The 26,384-nt window shown below is 36.0% G+C and overlaps 3 protein-coding genes, 1 long non-coding RNA gene and 1 pseudogene across 9 annotated transcripts; 1 reads left to right on the forward strand and 4 right to left on the reverse strand.

The window, feature by feature from the left end:
• Positions 1–44: 44 nt before the first annotated feature.
• LOC122292541 lies at positions 45–6,329 on the forward strand. Of its 6 annotated transcripts, none has more exons than XR_006236953.1 (9): positions 45–481; positions 620–767; positions 976–1,045; positions 2,249–2,323; positions 2,389–2,463; positions 2,610–2,744; positions 2,830–5,025; positions 5,112–5,398; positions 5,494–6,327. It is a non-coding gene; the product is annotated as an uncharacterized LOC122292541 (long non-coding RNA). The 6 variants fall into 6 exon arrangements; XR_006236955.1 differs by lacking the exon at positions 976–1,045 and having other exon boundaries at positions 5,112–5,201; positions 5,321–5,398; XR_006236952.1 differs by lacking the exon at positions 976–1,045 and having other exon boundaries at positions 45–321; positions 423–481; positions 5,494–6,326.
• A 488-nt stretch (positions 6,330–6,817) lies between these two features.
• On the reverse strand, positions 6,818–9,942 carry LOC122292540. The gene is made up of 2 exons (XM_043100941.1): positions 7,440–9,942; positions 6,818–7,332 (listed from the first exon to the last, which is right to left on the reverse strand). Exons 1-2 carry the CDS (start codon positions 7,608–7,610, stop codon positions 7,120–7,122), a joined length of 384 nt encoding a protein of 127 aa, XP_042956875.1. The 5' UTR covers positions 7,611–9,942; the 3' UTR covers positions 6,818–7,119.
• A 1,238-nt stretch (positions 9,943–11,180) lies between these two features.
• On the reverse strand, positions 11,181–13,306 carry LOC122290897 (annotated as a pseudogene).
• Positions 13,307–13,329: 23 nt separating this feature from the next.
• Positions 13,330–21,272, reverse strand: LOC122290757 (UDP-glycosyltransferase 87A1-like). The gene is made up of 2 exons (XM_043098385.1): positions 20,798–21,272; positions 13,330–14,213 (listed from the first exon to the last, which is right to left on the reverse strand). The coding sequence occupies exons 1-2, from the start codon at positions 21,240–21,242 to the stop codon at positions 13,330–13,332; spliced, it is 1,329 nt and encodes a 442-aa protein (XP_042954319.1). The 5' UTR covers positions 21,243–21,272.
• Positions 21,273–23,839: 2,567 nt separating this feature from the next.
• LOC122291241 (UDP-glycosyltransferase 87A1-like) lies at positions 23,840–26,384 on the reverse strand. Its single transcript, XM_043098894.1, has 2 exons — positions 25,762–26,384; positions 23,840–24,916 (listed from the first exon to the last, which is right to left on the reverse strand). Exons 1-2 carry the CDS (start codon positions 26,252–26,254, stop codon positions 24,024–24,026), a joined length of 1,386 nt encoding a protein of 461 aa, XP_042954828.1. The 5' UTR covers positions 26,255–26,384; the 3' UTR covers positions 23,840–24,023.

The raw sequence follows: 26,384 nt of genomic DNA on the forward strand, positions 1-26,384 counted from the left end.
TGAAGATTTTTTCATTATTTTTTTTTAAAAAAGGGACAGGAAAAGAGAAAAACTCGATCCTACCATTTCGCGTCTTCCTCTCGCACAAAATATGCAGCGACCACCTTGGTCACGAGCACCTCCTCCATCCTCCACGAGCAGCACCTCCGTCCTTCGCGACCACCTCCTTCATTCTCTAAAAAAGAAAGAAAAAATAAGACAGAAGAAGAGGAAAACAGAAACTCGATCCTGGCATTTTCGCGTCTCCCTCCCGCACAAAATACGCAGCAACCACCTCGGTCAGGAGCACTTCCTCCGTCCTCGGCGACCACCACCTCCACGGTTCTCTTCCACCATTATCATCTATTCTCGCAAACTCCTTTCTCTGTTTATCTATTTCATCTCTCAGTTTTTATTCACCACTCCATTTTCTACCATTAAAGTATGTAGTCTCGAAGAATCAGTTAAGGCTTTCACTTGATCAAACCGTTTTCCCGAAAAGGTAATATCTTCCACATTTTTAGTTTTTATGTTTATTTGAAAAAAGAATGTAACTTTGATCCATTTTTATTGCTGAAGATAAATGGAATGGTGTTTTATTTATCCTATTGACCCAGAAGTTTTATTTGTTTTCGTTTAGAACCAAACATTGCGTACATAGGAGGGGTTGAGGCTGCGTTCGGTATACTTTTTTCATGTAAGCATGGGAGATTTCCCTCATTGCAAGCCACATTTGGAGCTCCATTCGCTTGCCTGCAGAAGAACTGGGAAATCAAAAACACTGAATTGTAAGTAGCTGAAATCTATGGAATTGTAGTCTTGGTTGCCACAAAAAAAATAAAAAAAAAAAGAAAAAAAAGGAAAGAAAAATATTTGTGCTTAGTTACAGGGTACAAATGGATGAAAAGTATTTCCTTAAAAAATATACACATAACCAACTATTATATTAGGCATCTAAAATGTTCTGTTGTATAATTTGATTGTGACCGTGTGCAGGATATTTGAATCTAGGATGCAAGATATTAAGAAGTATTATGTTTGACAGAGGTCTCACTCAAGGCTGATGGTAACTAATGTTTAAGAATGCATGATGTCTGCTGACTTAATGAAATTGAAACTTGAAAAGGAGGATATCCCTCTCAAGTAATTAAAACTATATAAAATGACATGTAGAGAGAGAGAGAGACACACACACAGAGTAAAAGATGCTTCATTATTTGGCACGCTGTAGGAATAGCATAAATTATAGAACAAAAATTTTACCTCTCTATCAATGTTTTTGCATGTGAGATTGGCTGCACTTCTTTCATAAATTCTAGTTAGTTCAACACCAAGACTTGCAAGTACTTACTCGAAATGACACAATTAAGTAGCAGGCAAACACAATATAAAAATGATCATGTATTTTTGTGAGCTGCGTTGTAGCAGTAAAAAAGAAAAAAAAAGTGTTTAAAAAAGGTAAAAAGAAAAGAAAAGAAAAGAAAAAGATAACCTAATGCATTAATTAGAGATTCCAACGCATCCTGACTTACATAATCTTACCTGCACTTGCAATTGTTAATATGCATTAAAAGCTACAGTTATTTCCCAATCTTTTTATGCAAACAGTGGTTGAAATTGAACAACTTGATCTGTTGGATTTTTTGACATGCAATTGATTAGATTTCCCGTTCAATTTTCGACAACTATATAACTACATATATAACCTGTAAAAGATTTTACTTGTCATCAAGAGTTACCACCATGCATCTTCCTATATATAGATCATTAATTCTAGTTAGGATGTATTGAAAATATTAAGTTCATTTAAATCTGGTCAGTTGATAAAGCTAATCATGTGCTTATGTGTGGATTATTAATTGGGAGTTGGGTGCATGGAAGAATAGGATTGGGCTTTTGTTGAGATTCACAGCCCACGGGACAATTGGGCTTTTTAATCAAATCATAGTATACCTACCACTAATTTCTCTTATTACTTATTTCTTCTCTTCTTTATTGTTTAATTTTTAATATATGGGTTTAATAAAAATATATGAATTAAATACACTAGCATACTTTAATAATTATTCCGGTAATGCACAATCTAAATAAAGATGTTTCAAATTTAATTATTGAAACATCATTATTACAACCGTGAAGGTAGGATTCGGTACAATTACCTAAACAGGCTCACATGTCACCAGCATTATTATTATTATTCATAGTTACCAAAATAAAGGCTAGTGTAATTTATAAAAGATGATTTTTAATATTGTAAAATTTTCATTAGATGGAGAAAGGAAAGGAGCATGCATCTCCTATAACACCGACGACCGCAGATGCCGTAACAAATCCACCAACCTAGGTATTCATTGATTAACACTGCTTTTTCACTTTGAGTTAATTATAATGACTGGTTTTGTTCCATAGATGATACCAAGACCATTCTATCCACTCGGGTCAACGCCTCCTCCTGCTATTCCATCAACCAATCTACCAACCCAGGTGATGTTCTTGTTAAAGCTCTTTCATGGCTTTTGTTCTAATAATGTATATACTTTATTGAAATTTGTTTTCATAGCCGCATTTTGAATGGTTTCGCATGTAATTCCGGAACAATTGACACAATCAACTGACGTTTTGTATGTTAGGTGATACCAATTTCGCCCTTTTATCCGAATTTCTTAAACTATATGCATGGGCACCATCCACCATTGGGGTATTCGTGGTTACCACCACCCTTTGTGGATCGTCCTGATACCAACCCATCTACATGGACTAGTCAGGTAATAGCTTTATTCATTAAATAGTGGCACTACTTTTTATCATGGTTGTAATCGATTTAATTGCTTCATTGGGTGTAAATTGCAGGGAAACCCACGACCCCCAAGAGATTCATCACTTAACCCTTTGATTGATTTACACTCCGCAAGTTCAAGTAATGTGGATGAAATTGAAGATGCCATGCCTGCCTCTACTCCCTCTGTGCATGATAATGTGCATACCGAGGGGGCTGTAATCGTTGAGGAACCGAAATTGGGAATGATGTTTAATTCTGAAGAGGATTTACTTGCTTAAAAGATATGGGCAACAGTGCGGTTTTGGGGTAATGACACAAAGGAGCATAGATTTGAGGATGAGAGCCTTAGATATGTGACATTGGGTTGTGCCCATGGTAAGAAGGCTCAGAATCGTACCTCAAATGTCGCGAGGCCACGTCCGACATCAAAGACTGACTGTAAGGCTAGGATAAATGCTACGTTAGAAAAATGGGTGTTGAAAGTGTCGAGTGTGTACAATTCCCATAATCATGGCTTAAGTCCCCAAAAGTCGAGATTCTTTCGCTGCAATAAAGAAGTGAGCGAATCTGTTAAAAAAGTGTTAGATATAAATGATCAGGCTGAGATTAGAATGAACAAGAGTTTTGCCTCTCTTGTTCAAGAATAGGGTGGGTTTGAAAACTTGCCATTCAATGAAAAAGATTGTCGGAATTATATAAACAAGGCACGGCATCTTCGACTTGGGAAAGGATGTGCTGGAGCTCTCCGTGAGTATTTTACTAGGATGCAATATAAGAATGATGGATTCTTTTCATTAATAGATATGGACGATGAAGGACGATTGAGGAATGTATTTTGAGCGGATGCACGAAGTAGGGCAGCCTACAAATATTTTGGTGATGTCGTTACATTCGATACGATATATTTGACAAACAGATATGGGATACCGTTTGCACCGTTTGTTGGTGTCAACCACCATGACCAGTCAATTCTGTTGGGGGCAGGTTTAATATCTAGTGAGGATACTGAAACGTTTACTTGGTTATTTCAGACTTGGTTGAACTATATGGATGGTGTAGCTCCAAAGGCTATTATCACGGATGAGGATAGAGCCATGAAAAATGCAATTGCACTGGTCTTTCTAAATTGCTGACACCGATTCTGCTTATGGCACATATTGAAAAAATTACCTGAAAAGTTAGGTGCACATGGTGCATACAAAACTTGGTTGAAATTTGAGTTGCTCAACTGTGTGTATGACTCTCAAACAATATAGGAGTTTGAGAGTTCTTGGGATGCGTTAATTATGAAGTACAACTTGCAAGAGAATGCTTGGTTGTAGAGCTTATATGCTGAACGTATGTGTTGGGCTCCAGTATTCATGAAATATGTTTTCTAGGTGGGAATGAGTACAACCCAATGAAACGAAAGCATGAATGCTTTTTTTGATGGGTATGTTCATGCCAAGACAAACTTAAAAGAGTTTATTGATCAGTTCGATAATGCGTTGAGGAAGAAGATTGAGAATGAAAATGCGTCGGACTTCCAATCATTCAATGTCACTATTCCCGTTGTCTCTCCCTCTCCACTTGAGAAGATATTTCAGAATATCTACACTTGCAACAAATTTAGAAAAGTTCAAAAAGAAGTCATAGGGATGCTTGCAACTCTTTTCACTCTACACCAGAAGGATGTTGTAATTACAACATACCTTGTAGAAGATGAAGTGGATGTTGATGGTTTCATCAAGGAGGTGACCCACTCAGTATACTTTAATGAGGCAGAGTGTGAGGTGAAGTGTTCATGTGCCTTGTTTGAGATGAGAGGCATATTGTGTAGACATGTATTAGCCATTATGAGAGTTAACAAAGTCCGTTCAGTGCCAGAAAAGTACATACTAGATCGATGGCGGAAAGACATTAAAAGGACATACACTCTTATACGAAGTAATTATGACATGGTTGATCAGAGACCTGAAGTTAGAAGGTATTCCCGTATCATCAAGAAATGCTACGAAGTAACCACAAATGCTGCTTCATGTGATGAGTATACTGAGGATCTGGTAGTTAAGTTAGATGCAATGAACATAGGCTACCGCACCAACAAGCCGCCCTCGAAGGTTGCAGTTACAAGTGCCGATGGAATAGAAGGTGGGAGTTCTAAGAAAGTATTGAGTCCCCTTGTAGTTAAGGGAAAAGGCAGACCGCCATCTCTTGGGAAAAAATCTATGGTTGAGAGGGTGAAACCCATGACGAAGAAGCAAAGTCAGAAAGGAAAATGAAAACAGGTAAACTCACCCTCCTTGGTTCTTAACATTTTAGCTAGTGTTAATTTTTTTGAGTAATTTTTATTTTTATTTTTTTTGCTTTGTAGCCGCATGGAATAGAAGGCGAATCCCTCTCCAATTGTAGGTCACTATTTCGGCAAATAGATGTTGGGACACAACACTTGAACCTCGTTCAGGTTACATACGGTTTTGTAATGCCAGGGCAATTCCCATTAATGTGTTTAAAATGCTATTTTAATTCTTCTATATTAAATGAAGATGGGTGCTATCTAATATTTTGATTATGTATTGTTAGCCGCATCAAAATACATCTGACATGTTGGACATGAGTGTCACTGAGTTAGGCTTTGCAGTGAATGAGACTCAAGAAAGTGTAAACCATCTTCTTTAATGATGTCATACTTAGGAAATGTTGCTGGTTTTGCTCAACTACTGAATTGATTTTTAACTTTTATGTTATGTTCACAGATGCAACTTGGGGTGGATGGAAGCCAGCCGGATAGCACGCCTGGGACACAACCATGGCAATAAGTCATTTTATGTGGTTTGTATCTCGAATGTTGATGAAATCCAATATTATTTATAATTTAGCTTGCGATTGGGGAAAAATAAAACTTACTAATGGGGTGTGTGTACATGCATGTTAATCTAGTAGATTAGAATATGTATACCCGGTTTTAAAGGTAAACTCAATTTTTAAATAATTTCTATGGCCGGCTAGTGTGGTGGAGTATTAGCCAAGATGTTGAGCTGAAGGTAGGCTTCTTTATGGCTGTTCGGTATGTTGGGATTGGGTACTAATAAAGGAGCTTCCATTTCTTGCTTTAAAATCTAGTTTGATCGTAATTTATACTATTTATTGAGCGTATATAGTTGATTTGTTGTGCTTTGCTTTCAGTTCGAAAATGGGTAGCTTCATGGCAGTTTTGTATAAAAATAGGAAGAGTAAGGCTTGAATGAAGGGGATTCGAGCAGCTCGGTGTATAGTTATAGGGTCATTATGTAAAGCTATTTGCTTAGTGGAGCCACTCTTGCAATGCCCAACTTTAGATGTACTATTTATTTTTTGATGGATGGTGTTGAGAAGATGTAATTATTTTTTGATGGGTGGTGAAAGTGAGCTGTTGTAATTATTTATGGGTGGTGAAAGTGAGTTGTTGTAATTCTTTTTTGGTGGGTGCTGAAAGTGAGGGGCTGATATGATTTTTTGATTGCTTCCTACTTTTTTAGCAAAGCTGGGAAGGACCATGTATTTTTGGAAGTGTTAATGTTGCATAATATATGATATTTGATTGCTTCTATTGCACCCCAGAAAAATTCCAACACAGGTTATGACTTTCTGATATTTATGGTTGAGTCGAAATTTTGAAGATGATTGTAATTATCCAGATTCAATAGAGAGTAACGCAGGTTTTAGTTATGGTTGTTTTGTTGTATTTGTTGGGTCATAATTATCACGGCCTGGTTAACCAAATGAATGCTACATTTAAGAAGGTTGCACTCTCAAACATACGAGATTAGAAAACATAAAGGACTCATAGATTCCTTTGTGATTCATTGCCTTTAATTGCTTCAAGTTTTCTGGGCAGCAAATCTAGGCACGTTAGTAGAGCCAGTTTATTAATGCAATGAATCACTTTCTTCCAGATTTGCTTATATTGTCGCCCAAGAGCTTACAACAAGTCAACCAATATTTATGCTTTTTTCAGCTGTATTGGGCACAAGATCAAAAGCTCACATCCATAAAAACAATTATTTTTCCAGAAACATAAAAACGAATTTATAGTACTACTAAACATAAAAACTGGCCGAATGCAATTTCAAAGACTAACTGAATACTTGTCAATATATACAATCAATTACTTATAATCAAAAGTGTTGTCCCACATGTTCCAAAATACACTACGAATTTATAGTACTTCTAAATTCCAGATTCACTAGTGGGCAGATTTATACAATCACATGACGGCCAATAAGTCATTGTGATCGAGTCAAGTATAAATAAAGTAATATAGGGATCGCCCAATAGATACGCAGATGTGGACGTTCACACCGGACTCCTGAGACCCGCTTGACAATTTCGCGATGTATTTTTCATACCTCTTCCATCCAAGTTCGAACCTCTTCCTCTCTTTTCCGGACCTCTTCCTCTCTTTTTCGAAACTCTTCCTCAAATTTTCGAAGCTCTGCCTGTGTTTTCCGAAGCTCTTCTTCCTTCTGACACATCTCACCAAATATTTTCATCAGTTCATTTTCGCTTGCCTGATCACTATCTGCCCATTTGAAATAGTCGCAGTGTGGTAACCCCTGTATAAACAAAGAATCCTATTGCAAATGTAACAATATCACAACATTTAGTCAAACCAAAATGCGTACAAGAAATATGACTTGAACTGAATAAAAAATAAAAGTACCTTCTTATTGTACTTTGAATACCCAAAGAATGCTCGACCTGGGTTCCTTGGCATATTTGATGTTCCAAGTGAAGCAGGGGACCCACAAGTGCACATTGGGTTGTTTCTCAAAGTATGAATAACAAGATCAGATAAAGAAGCTGAAGATGAGACCTTTTCTCCTTCAAACATGTTCCCAATCAAGGTGGGGGTATACTGTTGCTAAAAAAAAGTGTTTTCATTCACTATGGTCTGTTGGGGTTTAGAATCATTTTTTTAGAGAAGAGAGATGGAGTGTTGGAGTGTTTGTGCAGATTAGTGGAGTATTATTGGAAAGAAGAGAATGCATGAAGTTAAACCAAGTTAACCATTTAATGAAAACTAGCATTAATCTTCCAGTTGGTCCTGCCCCACTACTTCTATTGCAAGAGGAAGATCATACATGAGCTTTTCTGCATATGTGTGGAGGTCAATATTTGCAAAAAAGGATCAAAGGTAATAACAGATTTAATCATATTTATTCAGTGCCTTTGTACATAATAGACCTAGGCCAAATGAATTTATTGTGGGGCATATCTTATGATGCACAATATGAAAAGATTTTGCAATTATCAATGGATCAAACTGCACAACCCAATGGTGCTGCCCTCCACCTCAATCAATCCCGAATATAATTGTCTCAATAAGTAAAAATAGATAACAAATCTCTATAATACACAGGGTTCCAATAAACACTTGAAAAATAATAGGAAATTATAAGTGATAACCAGTTATTGATTGCAACAATAGAATATATATAAATCATTTTGATTGCAATGACTCTTGACAAAATATGCAATTATTGTTTAAAAGTGAGTTGTAGCCTATTGAGGGTGAACTGCCTTCTCTGTTTCACTAGTTAATTTCAGTTGGTCTAGTATTTAAAAAAGGAAACGCTTGGGACATGTAAATGTGTTGTCTTTGTATTCATGGTTTTTTAAACACACATTGGGATGTTGTCTTTGTAGCATCAAATATATGATTCCAAACAATGTAGCATCAAATACATTATGGAAGCACGTGCAGTACCACACCATGCTGTATAGGAATATACATTCATATATATGATTATATATATAACGTATAATCACAAGAAAGTAGAGTAGATTGTATACCTGTGAAGTCACTTTATTTACTCAGAGAATCCTCAAACCATTTTACATTGGACGTAGTTTCGCTAAGAAAACTCCTAATTTTCAAATGGAAATTTTTAAAGAGCTAATTCTAACCTGGTAGTTAGCATTGTATGAAAAAAGATGCAGATTGGAACTCAAGTAGCTAGTTTGAAGTTCCTAAATGGGTACTTTGATGCTACATTGCCTATACTTTCTTATCCTTTTTCAACTTGTCACCAGATCCAATTGTTTTGGTTTTTCTATTACTTGTGGGGAAATTGATTGAACTTAGCATCTGGGTTGAGAAAATCTACTTTAGAACATTGAATCTAGTGCTCCCAAGGCTTAGTGTTAGTGTGTTCTTTGGCTTGAGTCATGGTTAATGGTGTATTTTGGGTGTACTCTGTCAGATCTAAAGTTTTATGATGTTGTAAGATGTTTGATACATGTGTTTTCTGAAGATTCTTTTTGTTTGCGATGGTTCAAGTCTTTTGTTTTCATTCTCATAACATACTATAACACTACTAGAATATGTTTGCTACTTATCCAATAAAATACTATGTCACCATCGGGGAGAATGTAATTTCTCCATACCAGCTTAGCCTCTAATCTTGTATGACAGAATAACTTCATGACTGACCAATTGGAGATTTCAAATGATAAATTCAGATTTAACAGTAAAAATATAAATGATGCATATTGAAATAGTTCACTTCATTCATATTGTTGCGGTCATAAGTTTTTGATATTGTGGTCTCACCATTTGGCTATAGCAAATTTATGAGGACGCTCTTAGATGTACCAATCTCTCTTCCATTTCTATTGCATTAGGTTTTCCACTAAGTTTAGGGATTTATACGTACCTATGTAGTTTTATCAAAAACCAGGCAGCCATGTCATTCATTCTACGTTTCGAATGCCCATAAATTTAAAGTCAATTAGTTTAAAGTTTGGCATGCTCGTGTAATTTTACGGCTCTCAAAATAGAACATCAAAACCAAAACAACATTACAGGTCTCACAATTAAAACATTAGCCAAAAAAATCCAAGTTTAATTCCTCAAAGAAACCCAAAATTTTTTTTTTTGGGGGTTTTAGGGGCTTCTAAAAATTCATCAAATCCCCCTTTTAAAAAACACCATATGCAGATTGCTTCCACACGTATAGATCGAATAACCAAAACAAGAGTATATACAATATGTTATAGATCGAAGAACCAAAACCTATTAAGCTCGGTTTAGGGTTTCTCAGACTCCTTGGATCTACGTCGCGGAGTCCACGAACAACAACGATCACATGAAAAACCAAAAACACTAGATACATCTATAGGTCAATAACCGATAGCAGAAGATACACATAGAGAGAGAGAGAGAGAGAGAGAGAGAGAGAGAGAGAGAGAGAGAGAGAGAGAGAGAGAGAGAGAGAGAGAGAGAGAGAGAGAGAGAGAGACCTTCGAGCTTAGCTCTAGGGTTCCTGCACCACTACATGGAGAGAGAGAGAGAGAGAGAGAGAGAGAGAGAGAGAGAGAGAGAGAGAGAGAGAGAGAGAGAGAGAGAGAGAGACCTTCGACCTTAGATCTAGGGTTCCCGCACCACTTTTCCCTCAAACCTAGGGTTCCCGCATCACTTTTTCCTCAGATCTAGGATTCCCGAAGAACTCCTTAGATCTACGCCGCGGAGTCTTTGAACTCAGACGCCCTCTGGAAATGTTTGGGGGAAGACGAGGGGCTTTTTGATGGGGAGGAAAGATTTCGAAAGGGAAGACTAGAATGAAGAGAAGTTCAGAATGAAAAAATAAGAGGAAAAATTGAAAACGCGAATACACTCTGATACCTTCATAGTGAAATGCTCAGTTTCGTTTAATCCACGTCAGCATTAGTGCGTCGTTTCATCCGCAAATGGTCTGCAAGAAGACTTTTCCTAACTTAAATGCCCAAAACTATGCAAGCAAATTATAGATCTTATGACACATGATGGCAATGCAGTAGTAGTATAAAAAACCATCAAGTGGCTAGCAAGTCTACTATGTACCAAGCCGCTTTCATTTCGATTTGCATATATTTTATTACTTTCAATCGATTAATCCCAACCAATATAGGTTTCATACATTCAATAAATTATAAATAATTCAGTTTAATTTCTTAGTATGTCATCACAAGAAAAGAAAACTGTTTATTTGTGTCTAGCTATTTCCTGTAAAAATGACTATTTCATATCAAAATGATTCTATTTTCGTCTTAAGTAGTTATTATTGTCACAAATAATCCGTCATAAATATTCGGTTTTCTTATAGTGTGTATAGAACAAAACCTTGAACAAATTTCTAGTGAGATAGTCAATTTCATTGCATATATATACATATATATTTTCTCCTGCATTTTTTGTGTGATAGATTCAAGAACTCAAGAAGAATAACGGGTCTCCATGAATCAAATGAACATAATTGTACTTTAATAAGGAGATTAGTACCTTTTAAAATTATTGATAGTTCTTACTAATGCTAAAAGACTAAGTACGTGAAGTTATTTAAATTACAAGTACAAACATATGCTACAAATCAAGTAATTGCAAAATACAACACATTACCATCTGTAATACAAAGCATCAATATTAATGGCTGCCTATTGTAATGTCCCTGATAAAAGCTTGAAGATTATTTTCAGTCGATTCACCTTCAGCAATCGCTCTGTGACAGGCATCTTGAAGTTCTTTCGCTCTCTTCCTCAGTTCACACCCCTCATTATTTTCTTGATTCATAAACCTCTTCACGAGATCTGAAATCTCTTCTCTTGTCACCAAGATTTCAGATTTTACATCTTTCTTAACCCTCCATCCAATTTTCCAGTCTTCCACAATTTGTTTACAGTTTGGGACTTGATAAAAATTATGGGTGAAGTAAGCATTGAAAGACCAGCAAAAATACCCTCTAATGTGGAATTCCATCCACAGTGTGTCCAAAACCCTCCTATGGAGGAATGGCATAGAACCTTCAATTGGTCACACCAAGGGACCACGAACCCCATATCACCACAACCATCTTTAAACCTAGCAGTGTTTCCCCTAGACACCCACAAACACCTAGTGCCACTGTCCCTCACGCCACCAACAATTTCATCCATTTGAGCTTCTGACATGGAGTGGAAACTTCCAAATCAGATGTACAAGATAGAACGAATAGGTTGAGAATCTAGCCAATGGAAATAGTTTACACCATTGATGTTGCCATCTGGGCTAGATGCATTCTCTTGAAGTTCTAAGTAGGGTATGGAAGGGCCAATGGGGTAGATGGGGATTGAAAGTTTTGCTCTTAAAATATCAATGACTTGAGCTTCAAGCTCGTGGACGGATGTGAATAGTAGATATTGTGCTTTGGGCACTGACAAAATATAATCCTAGATAAGTGGCAAGGCTTTTAACCCATCTCTAGAGAAAAAGGTAGGAAGATCTGCAAGGCATGTTGTAAGGACTCCAGGGATGTAGTCAACAAGCTTGTCTCCCCGTTCTTAATCGAACACATCACAGAAACACAGAGAGAGCTATTAGCTAGATGTTGTAATGAAAATTTAAAAAAAAAAAAAAATCCATAGAAACAATATGATCTTTATTCAACTATTGGGGTAAGTACGGACAAGTTTTCTTTCTAGCTATATTAAATCCACAAGCTTGAGATTCTTTATTAAGGATTCATGATGCTAACTAGGTTTTTGTGAAATTAATGATTGCGCATGCATATCAAACCCATGACAAATATTGAAGGAATGGAAATCATAGTTTCAACTGAATAACGGCCCATACCAATTGAGTCATTGACTATTGGCCGGAATTTGTTGTTTTTCAAAACATATTAATAGTCACTTTTTTCTTGTTGCATTTCCCTCGGTTCAGAGTGACATAAATTCTCACATATGACACATTTGTGTCGCATGAAGTACAAGATTTAATTACTTCCCATATGACCTTTATAATAGGAAGAACATGATATGCTCTGTTACCTCATTCACCAATCTTTAAGCCCTTTGGAGGTAAGTTGAGATCAGTCTATACTTTCATATATTGAGCTTTGCTACCCATCATCTCCACATATCATATATCACACTTATATTTTTTTTTAATTTTTTTTATTGTTTTTAAATGAATTGAATTTTTCTATTCATCATCCACATATATATTTGCTAAGCAAAAAAAATTAAAAAAGAATATTCAGTGTGTATTGTGAGGACCATGATATAATTTTTTGACTCAATTAGTCATTCCTATTGGCCCAAATTAAAACTTTCGAATACCTTAAATCCAAGGGTAAAAAGAGAATGCGTAATCTATATGAGAAAAGTTTAAAGCTTCTTATCAACTAGTGAGTGGTGTCTGGTCCATTCTCTAATCCACAAGGCACACAAGTAAGGCAAAATTTGATAGATAGAGGTTTTGGAAGCATCTCACCTGATAGTTCAATCGGGAAATGCCCGTTTTGCACTAGGAGCTCGAAATGGTGAAAAATCGAGAACACCATCACGGACATGGTCATTAATGACGCCACTGGAATATTCCTCCAGTTCCTCACTCTGACGACCCAAATCACATAACAAACCAAAATGTCCTTTTTTTTTTTTTTTTACAAAGACAAATGTACCTTTCAATATTATTGATAGTCATTACTTATGTCAAAAGATTAAGCATATGATTTAACTCCAACTACAGACACAAGCTATAAATCAAGCAATCACAAAACACGATTGCATATTATAAAGTCATAAATCATGTGTCAAGATTGGCTTCTTGAAATATCCGTGATGAAGGCATCAAGATAATTTTGAGTTGATCCACCTTCAGCAATTGCCCATTGACAGGCCTCTTGAGGTTCTTTCGCTCGCATCCTCAGTTTGAGCCCCTCATTGTTTTCTTGATCCATAAACCTCTTTAAGAGTTCGGAAATCTCTCCTTTTGTCACTAAATCTTTAGATCTCACATCTTTCTTAATCCTCCATGCAACTTTCCAATCTTCTACAATTTGCTTATAGTTGGGAAATTGATCAAAAATTATGGGTAAAGTAAGCATTGGAACACCAGCAAAAACACCCTCTAATGTGGAATTCCATCCACAATGTGTCCAAAACCCTCCTATGGAAGAATGGCACAAAACCTTCAATTGGTCACACCACGGGACCACGAGACCAATATCCTCACAACCATCCTTAAATCTAGCATCGTTCCCCCTTGACACCCACAAGCACCTAACACCACTATCCTGCACACCACCAACAATTTCATCCATTTGAGCATATGAGATCGAGTTGAAACTTCCAAAGGAGATGAACAAGATAGACCAGGTAGGTTGAGAATCTAGCCAATAGAAATAGTTTACACCATTGAAGTTACCATCGGAGGAGCCGGAGGCATTATCTCGAAGTTCTAAGTTGGGTATGGAAGGGCCAATGGGGTAGATGGGGATTGGAAATTCTACTCTTAAAGTGTCAAAGACTTGAGGTTCAAGCTCATGGACATAAGTGAATAGCAGCCACTGCGCTTTGGGCACCAACAAAACACATTTCCAGCTAAGAGGCTTGACTTTAGATGAAAAGGCAGGAAGATCTGCAAGACACATAGCTGGGACTCCAGGGATGTAGTCCACAAGCTCCTCTCCCCGTTCTTAATGAAACATGAGGCAAAGACACGTAGAGAAAGCAATGTAAGTGAAAACTTTGCTAGGGGAAACCTTGTTGTTAATTAGATGTTAGACTAATGACAAATTTAGAAAATTCCAACGAAAACAAGATCATGTTTATGCCACTGTGGGGGATATGTACACACAACTTTTCTTTTTAGCTGTACTAAATCCGCCAGTTTAAGATTCTTCTTTACTAGCAATGGATGATGCAATGCTTTTTAGAAATTTATGATCACACATACCAAACAAACCATGCACTGAAGGAATGAAATTATGGTGTAATTGTTTAACGAGCCTGGCCATACCATTGGGTTTTGTCGTTTTTAATAAACATTTTATCAATGATCTTCTTGATCTTGTTACATTTCTTCTTGGTTCAGAGACGTAAAAAATCCCATGAAAACATCTTTCATTCAAATGGGGTTTTCTTGTTTTCTAATGACAGAACACTGTTCCTTTGATGTTGGAATTGATTGAACCTGGTCATGTTATGATCTTTCATTGAACTTATATCGTTTTCCACTGACCCAAAATAAGAACTTTCAGGCCTTGTTTGTAGGGGTGTGGAAAATTTCGAAGTGTTCGGAGGGTTCAGAAGTCGGAGTCGGAATCAGAGCAGTTCCGACTCCGTAACGGAAGTCGGAATCGAAATCGGTAAACCATAGGTTCTGAATTCTGAATTCGATTTTGACTTTAAAAAAAAAAAAAAAACTAGATGCAAAATGGCGTTGTTTTGCATCTAGTTTTTGTCTACCTGTTAATTGGAATGGCGTCGTTCCATTTAAATGAGAACGACACCGTTTGAATCATGGCTAAATGGCCTCTGCGAGGGCCATAAGCCATTCTTCCTCTGTTCCTCACTCGAGTCCTCGACCAGTCGACCATTTCTCATTTTCTCCCCTCACGCTCAATGTTCACTGTCCTCAGCTGCTCAGCACTTAGCTCAGACTCATCTCACCGACGACGCCACAGCCCCTCATCTACCATAGTCCGCCGTAAATTGGCAAAGGTTGCCGTCGCTGCAGTGTCAAATTGCAACCAAGATAATACAATCGATAAATTTAAACTTTTGCATTGTGTATTTACTCCAAATTTTTGATATTATTTATTTGATAATTAGAAATTGGCCGTGAATGTTCTGTTTTCTACGTTGGCTGTGAATGTATTGAGGAGGATGATGGTCTTTTTCAACTGTTGTGTGTTAGTTGGATGGACTTTGAAGGCTACAGCCTACTTGTTTGTGGAAATGTCGCAAAGAAAGTTAGTAACACGATTTTATTTTACTTGTATGAGTTATTGACATATTGTATTTTAATGTTCTTCTATGTTGTTTATGGGTTGCTTGAATGCAGATTTCTGGCCAAATGGTGTTTTAATTTTGGTTTCAAAATTTTAAATTAACTGTTCTTGTAGCACTTGTCAAACCTAAGAAAATGTGGATACAAAACAACTAGTCTCATTCTCACGTGACTAAAATGAGGTATCTTGAGAAATGTGAATATGTCATCTTTGAAATAGCTTTGTTAATTCAATCGGGACAAAACAAATAACCCTTCCGATCACTCCCAGTTGAATCCAATGTTGTTGACTGGAAACTCTTCTTTGTATTGGTGCATTGAGCCATTTTTTGCTCTTTGTCAGAGTCCATAATGGATGTTTCCTTCTGAGGCAGACTAGCTGTAATACTCTCTTAAAGCATCTTTGGCCTGCAATAGGAGAATAGATAGATTTGAAGCGAAATAACATACAGATATCTTGAAACATACATTTTGCTTCAATTTAAGAACATCTCAGCAGAGACAAGCTTTTCTTTCACTTTGTCTATGCTGCAATTCAAGGCTATATTTGGTCAAGAGAAATTGTGAGGATGTTAATAATTCTTTGAGATGTATTGTTTACTCGGTTTTGTGAAAAGAGATGGAAAAATATAAATATATTTTGTATTGGGGTTTATCAAAAGTGGATAGGGAGGGCTGAAACGTTGTTTAAGTATTGTCTTTTTATTCTATTTGTTTAAATTACTATAAAAAAGAAACCATTTTGAGTGGCACGTTAGTCTTTGGACGATTATAAATGACTAGTTACTTGCCCCCTTCTAGAGGCAAATAAAATTCTATTCTCCGATATATTCCCTAAATCAGAATTTCTTCAGCCCCATTCAAAAGAATATTTGTCTCGTGATCTTTTCCTTGTTCTTTTTTGTTCTTTCTTTCTTGGTGGTATCCTCTGATCTGGTGCTATTCCAAAACAACATTAATGCAGCATCCAAACAGCCAAAAAGATGGATACCTAGCTAGCTAGCTAGCTACCTAATTGAAGTTCTCTTTTAGCTGTATATCATTTTCCTTACTAGGAAATTAATTAAAACAATTAAGAAGATCAGAATCAAAGCATATGAATATGTGAAAAGTTCACTGATCAATATGTTATTAGTTATTTTGTGACATGCCTAGCTGGTGGCAGCTAAATATGTTAGAGCAGTACTCGTACTTAATATAGCTTTCCTATAAATGCATTTTAATTCATATTTGGAAAAGCAAGTTACTTTAATTTTACTCCTTTTGTAATTAAATCATGCATGTGCTTTAGTACAATAGCAATTTCCATGCATATTGATCTTCATCTATACCATTGAATTTGTTTTTACTCTTTCTTATAATATTGATTCTTGATTTTATTTATTCAGAAAAAAATGTGAAGATAATAAACCTAAATAAATCATAATCAATGAATCAATCCCAATAAAGTTGTTCTCATTCTCACGTGCCTGTTAATTCGATTGATAGCTATTAGCTACACGGGTCTTGATTGATCACCTGTTTTATTGTTTATTTTTTTTTAATAAACTTCGTAATTTTTGGAACTAAATGTGTCAGATTTCAAGCTATGGAGGAAGAACCATATGGGATTCTAGAACAAGATCAGGATGCCACAATTCCGTCCCCAGCATCGAGATCTAGACCCACTTCCAGAACACAAACTCATGTGCAAGTAGTCGATTCCCACTCCCGGTAAACATAGAAGATGAGGATATATTTAATGATGAGGAGGAGATGGGTATTGGGGATGAGCCGGATGTACCACTACCACCTTCATCCTCGAGGGCCAGACCACCACGTTCACAATCAAATAAAAAAAGGTCGTGGACGTGGGAACATTTCACAAAGGTTGACGGTGATCCCTCGAAACCGCACGCAGCTTGCAACTATTGTGGTACAGAAGTTGCATGTCATTCAAAGAAACAAGGCACTGCTGGTTTGATATCACATCTAAATAGTTGCCAGAGGTATAAGATAGCGAAAGGATTGGCAGCCCGAAATCAGACAACGCTATGTTATGAAACTTCTACTGCGACTGATGGTACGCAATCCAAGAAAATGGTCATCCCTCAATACAGTGAGAAGATGTTGAGAGATGTGCTTGCCAAGATGATCATTGAAGATGAGATGCCTTTTACTACAGTTGAGAAAAGAGGATTCCGAAAGTTTATCAAGCTTATTGAGCCATGATTCCCATTGCCGTCACAGTATACAGTGATGCGAGATTGTATGAAAAGACATTTGAAAGAGAAGGCTGGAATGAGACAAATGTTTGTGACGACCAGCCAGAGAGTCTCATTTACGACTAATACATGGACGTCTATACAGAATGTTTCCTACATGTGTATTACAGCAAACTACAGCAAACTACATGGACTTTAAAAAAATAGATTATTGGATTCAAAGAAATAAATGATCATAAGGGTGCATCAATTGGGGCAGCAATGGATGATTGCTTGAAAGATTGGGGAATTCAGAAGGTTTTATGCATTACAGTTGATAATGCCAGTGCTAATGATACTGCAATTGAATGGTTCAAGCGGAATATGAGAGTGAGAGATGATGTCATCCGGGACCATGAGTTTATCCATATTCGTTGTTGTGCTCACATAATCAACCTGATTGTGACTGAGGGGTTAAAAGAGGTTGACAATTCCATTACAAAAGTCCGCAACATTGTGCGGTATGTGAGGGCTTCCCCGCAAAGGCTGAAAAAATTCAGGGCAATAGAAGAACAATTTGGGATAAAACATTCTCGGACGCTGTGCTTAGACGTTCCCACTCGATGAAATTCTACTTACATGATGTTGGATGTGGTACAGAGGTACCAAAAAGTGTTTGAGCGGATGGAGGTGGAAGATGGGGGTCTTAAGTATGCTTTGCTGGAGCCTGTAGGAAAGGGGCTCGGTCTGCCGGACACACATGATTGGACGAGTGTAGAATTCTTTATCACATTTTTACAAATTTTTTATGATATTACAATGAAAATATCTGGATCCGCATACACGACTGCAAACTTGTGGTTCAGTCAGATCTCGACACTACACCACCACTTGGAAGATGGTTGTGATGACCCTAGCGGACTGTTATCTAATATGGCTCAGAGGATGTTGTCCAAATATAATAAATATTAGGGACAAGCTGAGAAGATAAATAGATTACTCTTTGTGGTTGTGATCCTTGACCCCCGAATCAAGTTGGCCGTGATAGAATATTGGGCAAATTCCGTCCTCAAGGCAATGAAGGCTGCATCGTTTATTACAACGCTTAAAACTGATCTCGATGACTTGTACAACCACTACAGAAATAGTGGACAACCTTCATCTTCAGCGGGTACCTTACACATGACTCCGACACCTCCCTCTGATGACTTTAGCCCGACTGACACATTGCCTCGACGTCGTAAGAATTACGACATCATAAATGAATATCATTAGCTCGTTGTATCGAAGAATATTATGGGGTGTACTTCAAAGGTTGAACGGTATTTTATGGAAGAGGTCGAGGCACCTAGTCCTGCATTTGAGATATGCATTTGGTGGAAGGCTAATTCCATCAAGTATCCAACCCTTTCCTGCATTGCCTGAGATGTGCTAGCCATTCCTATTACGACGGTTGCATCTAAGTCGGCGTTTAGCACTGGAGGTCGAGTCTTGGATGCTTTCTGGAGTTTTTTGTCACCGTCAACCGTAGAGGCCCTCGTTTACATACAGAACTGGATCAATGATACACCCCTTGGACTAGATAGCATTGGCATTGATGATGAGAGCTATAGGCGAAGATGGTAACCTTATTTTACTTATTTTTTTTATTATTGATTATTTTAATTGTTTTTATGATTTCATAAATTTATTTAATTTATATTTTTGTTATCATTTCACAGATGTAATTGTGAACCCCAGTATAGTTGCTGATGAATGATGGAGTATGGATAAAGATAAGTTGATATCAAAATTAACTTAATCTTTATTGGTATTAATGGTAATTAAATTTTACTTTTACTGTGTTCAATTTTCTGTATCAATATTTGGTTACATTTATTGATTGAATACTTTTTTATATTAATTTAGGTACTTCAAATGACCAAGTACGATGCTACAAAGTGCAAAGGATGTTTTTTATTTTGGTTGAATCAAAATATTTATTCTTATGGACTGTTTAATCACACTTTGAAATAGGCTGTTATTCCTATTATTAATTGTTTAAGACTTTCTGAATTATGTATAATAATTAATTATGCAGTCTAACGTGCTCAAACATATTTGACCTTTTGCATTGAAAATATTGTCCATAATACTCGTTATACCAAGAAAATTAATTAATTCATTAATTAATTATACAATTTAACGTGTTCAAGTTTTTATATATTTCAAGAAAATTGAAAATAACAATAAAATCTGTACAAAAATTACCTCAAATTAATAAAAACTAAAGTTTCACCTTTCAAGTACTAAGCTAGCATCACTATCACATGCAAAAACAAAAAAGATAAATACTAATAGAGTAGAAAATACTTAATACATATTCAAATTCCATTCAATAAAATAATTCCTATTTGTTTAATTGAAAAATACTAAACAAGAATAATTTATATATAAAGTGAGAGTTTTTATGAAACAAGGATAAAATAAATTTAAAAGAAGATAAAATGTATCAACCACTACAAGTCGGAATTAAAGTCGGAAGTCGGAATTCCGGTCCCGATCGGAAATCCGACTACCGACAGTAATCAAAATTCTGAATTCCGTTCAGATTTCAGAAGTACAGAATTCCAAATTCTGAACGGAATCGAACTCAGATTCCTGTCAGAATTGGAATCGGAGCTCGATTTCGACTCCGACAAAAGTCGGAATCGGAAGTCAAAATTCGAGCATAGCCCTACTTGTTTGGTTAACCAAAATAAAAAATGTCATCTCATTTCATCTCAACTCATCATTACTTCTTTTTCAAATTCCTATACAAAATATAATAAACAATCTAACTTTTTTAAATCTCAATACAAAATTAATATTCAAAAATTATATTATAATAATATTTTATTCATTACTATTTAAAAACATCTCATCTCATCTCATCTGTATAATCAAACGAGCCTCAATTACCTTATGCCAGGGAAAAGAAGAATATTGCGTAACTATATTGGAAAAACAATTGCCCAGCGTCTTACTTACAGGGCCATCTGTAATCTAGCTGTCACGCAGGCAGGACAAAATTTGATTAGGAAAGAGGTTCAAGAAGAAACTGACCTGACAATTCAACCGGGAAATGCTCGTTCTGCACGAGGAGCTCAAGATGGTGATGCACTGAGAACACCGTCGCGGACATGGTCATTAGTGACGCCACCGGAATATTCCTCCGGTTCCCCACTTCGACAGCCCATACCAAATAAGTATCGGCCACTATGGCAGCCACCGGATGTTTGAGCCAGTCCAAAAGCTCCTCAAAGGGCGCTTCCATCTTCGTGCTGATGGCCTCGACGAACCCGCAAAAATCTTTAGCACGAACATGCTCGGAAAGTATGACATTGGGTATCGTGGCGAAGTGTATGTTAGAGGGCTTGGCTTGTTCGCCGATGATGCCGAGCCACTCCTCGGTGACGACGAAGGTGACGATGATGGATGGGCTTTTCAAAACTAGTTGCTTGCAAAAGTTGAACATGGGGTTGATGTGGCCTCGAGCGGGATAGGGCATCGCCACCACGCGGCGAATGACGGATGAATTCGTTAATAAATTTTTAGGATCCATTTCTGTCATATGTGATAAGAGAGATAAATTAGGGGTGTCAAATTGTGTCAACGGGTCGTGTTCGTGTCGTGTCAAAACATGTATATTATACTATATAGGTAAACCCTAACCCGACCCGTTAAATTTATCGTGTCAAAATCTCAAACCCTAACACGACCCATAAACATAACGTGTCGTGTCGTGTGAACTCATTTTGACTTATTAGTGAATATTATTAAATAGGTTGACATGAAACAATACAACCTATTTCAAATTATTTATATAAATAGGTTGAATATGCCTGAAATGAACCTGTTTGACTTGATTAAATTTAACATAATTTTCTATAAATGTTAAAATCACAATATCTATAAAAATTATAAAACTAATTACAAGTCTAAAATTATAATCTAAATAATAAAAATATCGAAATTAAAATTCTAACAATTTTACTTTTGGGTAGAAGGGTATAATTGTAACTTTAACTTTCTTAACGTGTCATAATAGGTTGACCCGTTATCAACCCGTTAACCAATCGTGTCTTAATGGGTTAACCCGTTTTGACCCGAATCTGTTAAGAATAAATCCTAACCCGCTATTATCGTGTCGTATTCGTATTGAATTAACAAATCGTGTAACATATTGCCACCCCTAGAGATAATGCTCAATAATGTGGAAAGATTATAGAAAAGTAAAAGACAAGAATATATGGTTCTAGTGACTAAGGTACCCCACAAGATTGGAAATAATGTCTTCACAATAATAATCTGAACGTCACCGCTGACGCAAGCTCCGGCCAACTCAGTAAGAGCATTGGCTGACTTATTCGTCGTTATCTTGATCTTTAAATTTGAATAATATGTCTTTAAATTTATCTATGTTAATTTATGCATATCTAAATTTTTACATAGATATGAAGAGCGATTTTTTTTACCCTCCAAACATTATTTTTAATATTTTTTCTCTCTCATACTCATTAAAATCAATTTTATAGAATTGTATTAAGATGATTTTGATATATGAAATTTGTATTAAATTGATTATACAAAGTATTTTTTAATACATATTAATATTTATTGATAAAATTGATCATTTTGATATATGAAATTAGTAATATTTAGATATATGAAATTGATATTTTTGAACACATGGTGCTAATTATAAAATATATAAAAAATAATAATTTTAAGAAAAAAGTTAAAAATAAAAAATAATAATATTTTATTATTATTTGATTCAAATATGCATAATTAAATGTGAAAGTTTTTTTTAATATGCAAAATCAATATTCAAAAGATATAATTTTAAAGATGTATATGGAGAAACCAATGCTAGTGCCCTAACAAGCTGCCTATATTGAGCCACTAATCAAGGTAATTAAGAAAGAGAGCAGCAACGCTCATTGTTACCTCAAGTTATTTTTTGGATTTTTTTTTTAATTTGGCTAGCACATTATCTATTGTTGAGAGCTATCATTAGTTGTAGTGTATATTTTTATTTTTATCTGATATATATATTTATATATTTAACACTTTTAAATATTTTTTTAATAAAAAAATACTTATTTAATCATTAAGGAAAAAAAAGAGCCAACGGTAACCCCCAGTAGTAGCCCAAACATTTCTCTCTATGTTTTTTTCATATTTTTTTAATATATATAAATATTTTAAAAAAATAAAAAAATACATCAATACATTTAAAATAATTTCTTTAATCATTAAAAAAAAAATTCCACCAGTGATCAACTAGAGCGATATGTATTATGTGGCAAACTTACTTTTTTCATTAAGAAATTGATAATCATTAATTAAGGTAAGTTTTATAGCTAAAATGAGATATAAAATTCACATTTTAATTTATCATTATAATTTTTTTAAATTTTTATATAAAAAATAAAAAATAATTTAACTTTTTCAAATTTTAATTCAATTTTTTTAAATTTTAAAATATAATAATATTATTAAAAAATAATATTTTATTTAAATTTTAACTTTTATTTAAAATTAAAAGTCATCGTCCCACCGTCCAAACCTTTCTTAAGACAGAGTTAGCCCAATCTGACATGGGATTAATTAATTAAACTAGAAGCGGAATAGCCGATGTTGGTGATTGTCTACCACCCTTTTATTTTTAATTTTTTTTAATTTTTTTTTTAATCTATCTTTAGGTAAAGGTATTTTTAGGATAAATTTTTTATTATTAAGAATGCGAGACGATGTCAATGGACCAAGGAGTTATAAGAATGTTTGAGACTCCATTGCTTTCTTAAAGCAATGAATGGTTGCGAACAGGAAAAACAGGTAAAGAGACCCTATATTCTATTTTGAACACAACGCACCAAGCCACTTTCATTTCGATATGCAAGTTTATTACTTTCAATCGATTAATACCAACCAATATGGGTTTCATACATTCAATAAATTATAAATAATTCAGTTTAATTTCTTAGTGTGTATGTATAGAACAAAACATACCCTGAACAAATTTCCAGTTAGACAGTCAATTCCATTGCATATATTTTCTCATGCATTTTTTGTGTGACAGGTTCAAGAACTCATGAAGAATAACGAGTCTCCATGACTCAAATGAGAATAATTGTACTTTAATAAGGGGATTAGTACCTTTTAAAATTATTGATACTTCTTACTAATGCTAAAAGATTAAGCACAAGAAGTTATTTAAACGACAAGTACAAACATATGCTACAAATCAACAACACATTACAATTTGTAATACAAAGCATCAAGATTAATGGCCACATCTTGTAATGTCCGTGATAAAAGCTTGAAGATTATTTTCAGTCGATCCACCTTCAGCAATCGCTCTGTGACATGCATCTTGAAGTTCTTTCGCTCGTTTTCTCAGTTCAAACCCCTCATTATTTTCTTGATTCATAAACCTCTTCAGGAGATCTGAAATCTCTCCTCTTGTCACCAAATTTTCAGATTTTACATCTTTCTTAATCCTCCATCCAATTTTCCAGTTTTCCACAATTCTTTTAGAGTTTGGGACTTGATCAAAAAATATGGGTGAAGTAAGCATTGGAAGACCAGCAAAAACACCCTCTAATGTGGAATTCCATCCACAGTGTGTCCAAAACCCTCCTATGGAGGAGTGGCACAGAACCTTCAATTGGTCACACCAGGGTACCACAAACCCCATATCACCACAACCATCTTTAAACCTAGTAGTGTTTCCCCTGGACACCCACAAGCACCTAATACCACTGTCCCGCACACCATCAACAATTTCATCCATTTGAGCATCTGAGACCGAGTACAAACTTCCAAAGGAGATGTACAAGACAGAACGAATAGGTTGAGAATCCAGCCAATGGAAATAGTCTACACCATTGATGTTGCCATCCAAGTTGGAGGCATTCTCTTGAAGTTCTAAGTAGGGTATGGAAGGGCCAATGGGATAGACGGGGATTGAAAGTTTTGCTCTTAAAATATCAATGACTTGAGCTTCAAGCTCGTGGACGGAAGTGAATAGTAGATACTGTGCTTTGGACACCGACAAAATACAACCCCGGATAAGAGGCAAGACTTTTAGCCCATCTCCAGAGAAAAAGGTAGGAAGATCTGCAAGACGTGTTGTAGGGACTCCGGGGATGTAGTCAACAAGCTCATCTCCACATTCTTAATCAAACACATCACAGAAATGCAAAGAAAGCTATTAGCCGGATGTTGTAATGAAAATTTTAAAAAAGTAAAATTCCATAGAAACAATATGATCTTTATTCAACTATTGGGGTAAGTACAGACAAGTTTTGCTTCTAGCTTATCCACAAGCTTGAGATTCTTTATTAAGGATTTATGATGCTAACTAGGTTTTAGCAAAATTAATGATTGCGCATGCATGTCAAACCCATAACAAATATTGAAGGAAGGGAAATCGTAGTGTCAACTGAGTAACGGGCCATACCAATTGAGTCATTGACTATTGGCCGGAATTTGTTGTTTTTCAAAAACATATTAACAATCACTTTCTTCTTGTTGCATTTCCCTCGGTTCAGAGTGACATAAATTCTCACATATGACACATTTGTGTCGCATGAAGTACAAGATTTAATTACTTCCTAGATGACCTTTATAATAGGCAGAACAAGAGATGCTCTGTTACCTCATTCACCAAGCTTTAAGCCCTTTGGAGATAAGTTGAGATCACTCTTATACTTTTATATGTTGAGTTTTATTACTCATCATCTTTACATATTATACACCACACTTATATATATATATATATATTATTTTTATTCTTTCTAAATGAATTAAATTTTTCACTCATCCTCCATATATAAACATTTAGTGAGAAAAAAATTAAAAAATAATATTCAGTGTGTAGTGTGAGGATCATGATATAATTTTTCAACTCAATTAGTCGTTCCCACTTGCCCAAAATAATATCTTTCAATTACCTTAAATCCAAGGGAAAGAAAGAGAATGCGTAATCTAAATGATAAAAGTTTAAAGCTTCCTATCACCTGACAGTTCAACCGGGAAATGCCCGTTCTGCACTAGGAGCTCGAAATGGTGAAGCACCGAGAACACCGTCGCGGACATGGTCATTAATGACGCCACCGGAATATTCCTCCGGTTCCCCACTCTGACGACCCAAATCACATAAGTATCGGCCACTATGGCACTCACCGGATGCTCAAGCCGGTCAAGCAGCTCCTCAAAGGGCGCTTCCATCGTCGTATTGACGGCCTGAATGAAGCGGGGAAAATCTTTAGCACGACCAATCTCGGAGGGTATGACGTTGGGTATCGTGGCAAAGCGTATGTTAGCTAGCTTAGGTTCTCCTCCAATGAAGCCGAGCCACTCCTCGGTGACGACGAAGGTGACGAGGATGGACGGGCTTTTCAAAACTAGTTGCTTACAAAGGTTCATCATGGGGTTGATATGGCCTCGTCCGGGATATGGCATCGCCACCACGTGGCAGACAGCGGTTGAGCTCTTTTTGGTAGGATCCATTTCTGGCAGCTGATCTTCACGGTCGACGCAAGCTCCGGGCAATGGCAGGCAGCAACTCCGGAACAAGACGGGAAACGGGAGGTAAGAAATTGATCCTAGAAAGCTTGGCAGTGGCGGCTTAAATAGATAG

This window comes from Carya illinoinensis, chromosome 13 (assembly GCF_018687715.1).
Source record: "Carya illinoinensis cultivar Pawnee chromosome 13, C.illinoinensisPawnee_v1, whole genome shotgun sequence".
Lineage (NCBI taxonomy): Eukaryota > Viridiplantae > Streptophyta > Magnoliopsida > Fagales > Juglandaceae > Carya > Carya illinoinensis.

Bases quoted from the DNA above. Each gene is read 5' to 3' on its own strand.
- LOC122292540 (XM_043100941.1), bottom strand. From the start codon at position 7,610: ATGTTTGAAGGAGAAAAGGTCTCATCTTCAGCTTCTTTATCTGATCTT. The intron at 7,333-7,439 runs GTACTTTTATTT...TTGTTTATACAG, and splicing joins ATTCAAAGTACAATAAGAAG to GGGTTACCACACTGCGACTA.
- LOC122291241 (XM_043098894.1), bottom strand. From the start codon at position 26,254: ATGGATCCTACCAAAAAGAGCTCAACCGCTGTCTGCCACGTGGTGGCG. The intron at 24,917-25,761 runs GTGATAGGAAGC...TGTTTGATTAAG, and splicing joins TTTCCCGGTTGAACTGTCAG to AATGTGGAGATGAGCTTGTT.
- LOC122290757 (XM_043098385.1), bottom strand. From the start codon at position 21,242: ATGCCCTATCCCGCTCGAGGCCACATCAACCCCATGTTCAACTTTTGC. The intron at 14,214-20,797 runs GTCAGTTTCTTC...TGTTTCATTAAG, and splicing joins TTTCCCGGTTGAATTGTCAG to AACGGGGAGAGGAGCTTGTG.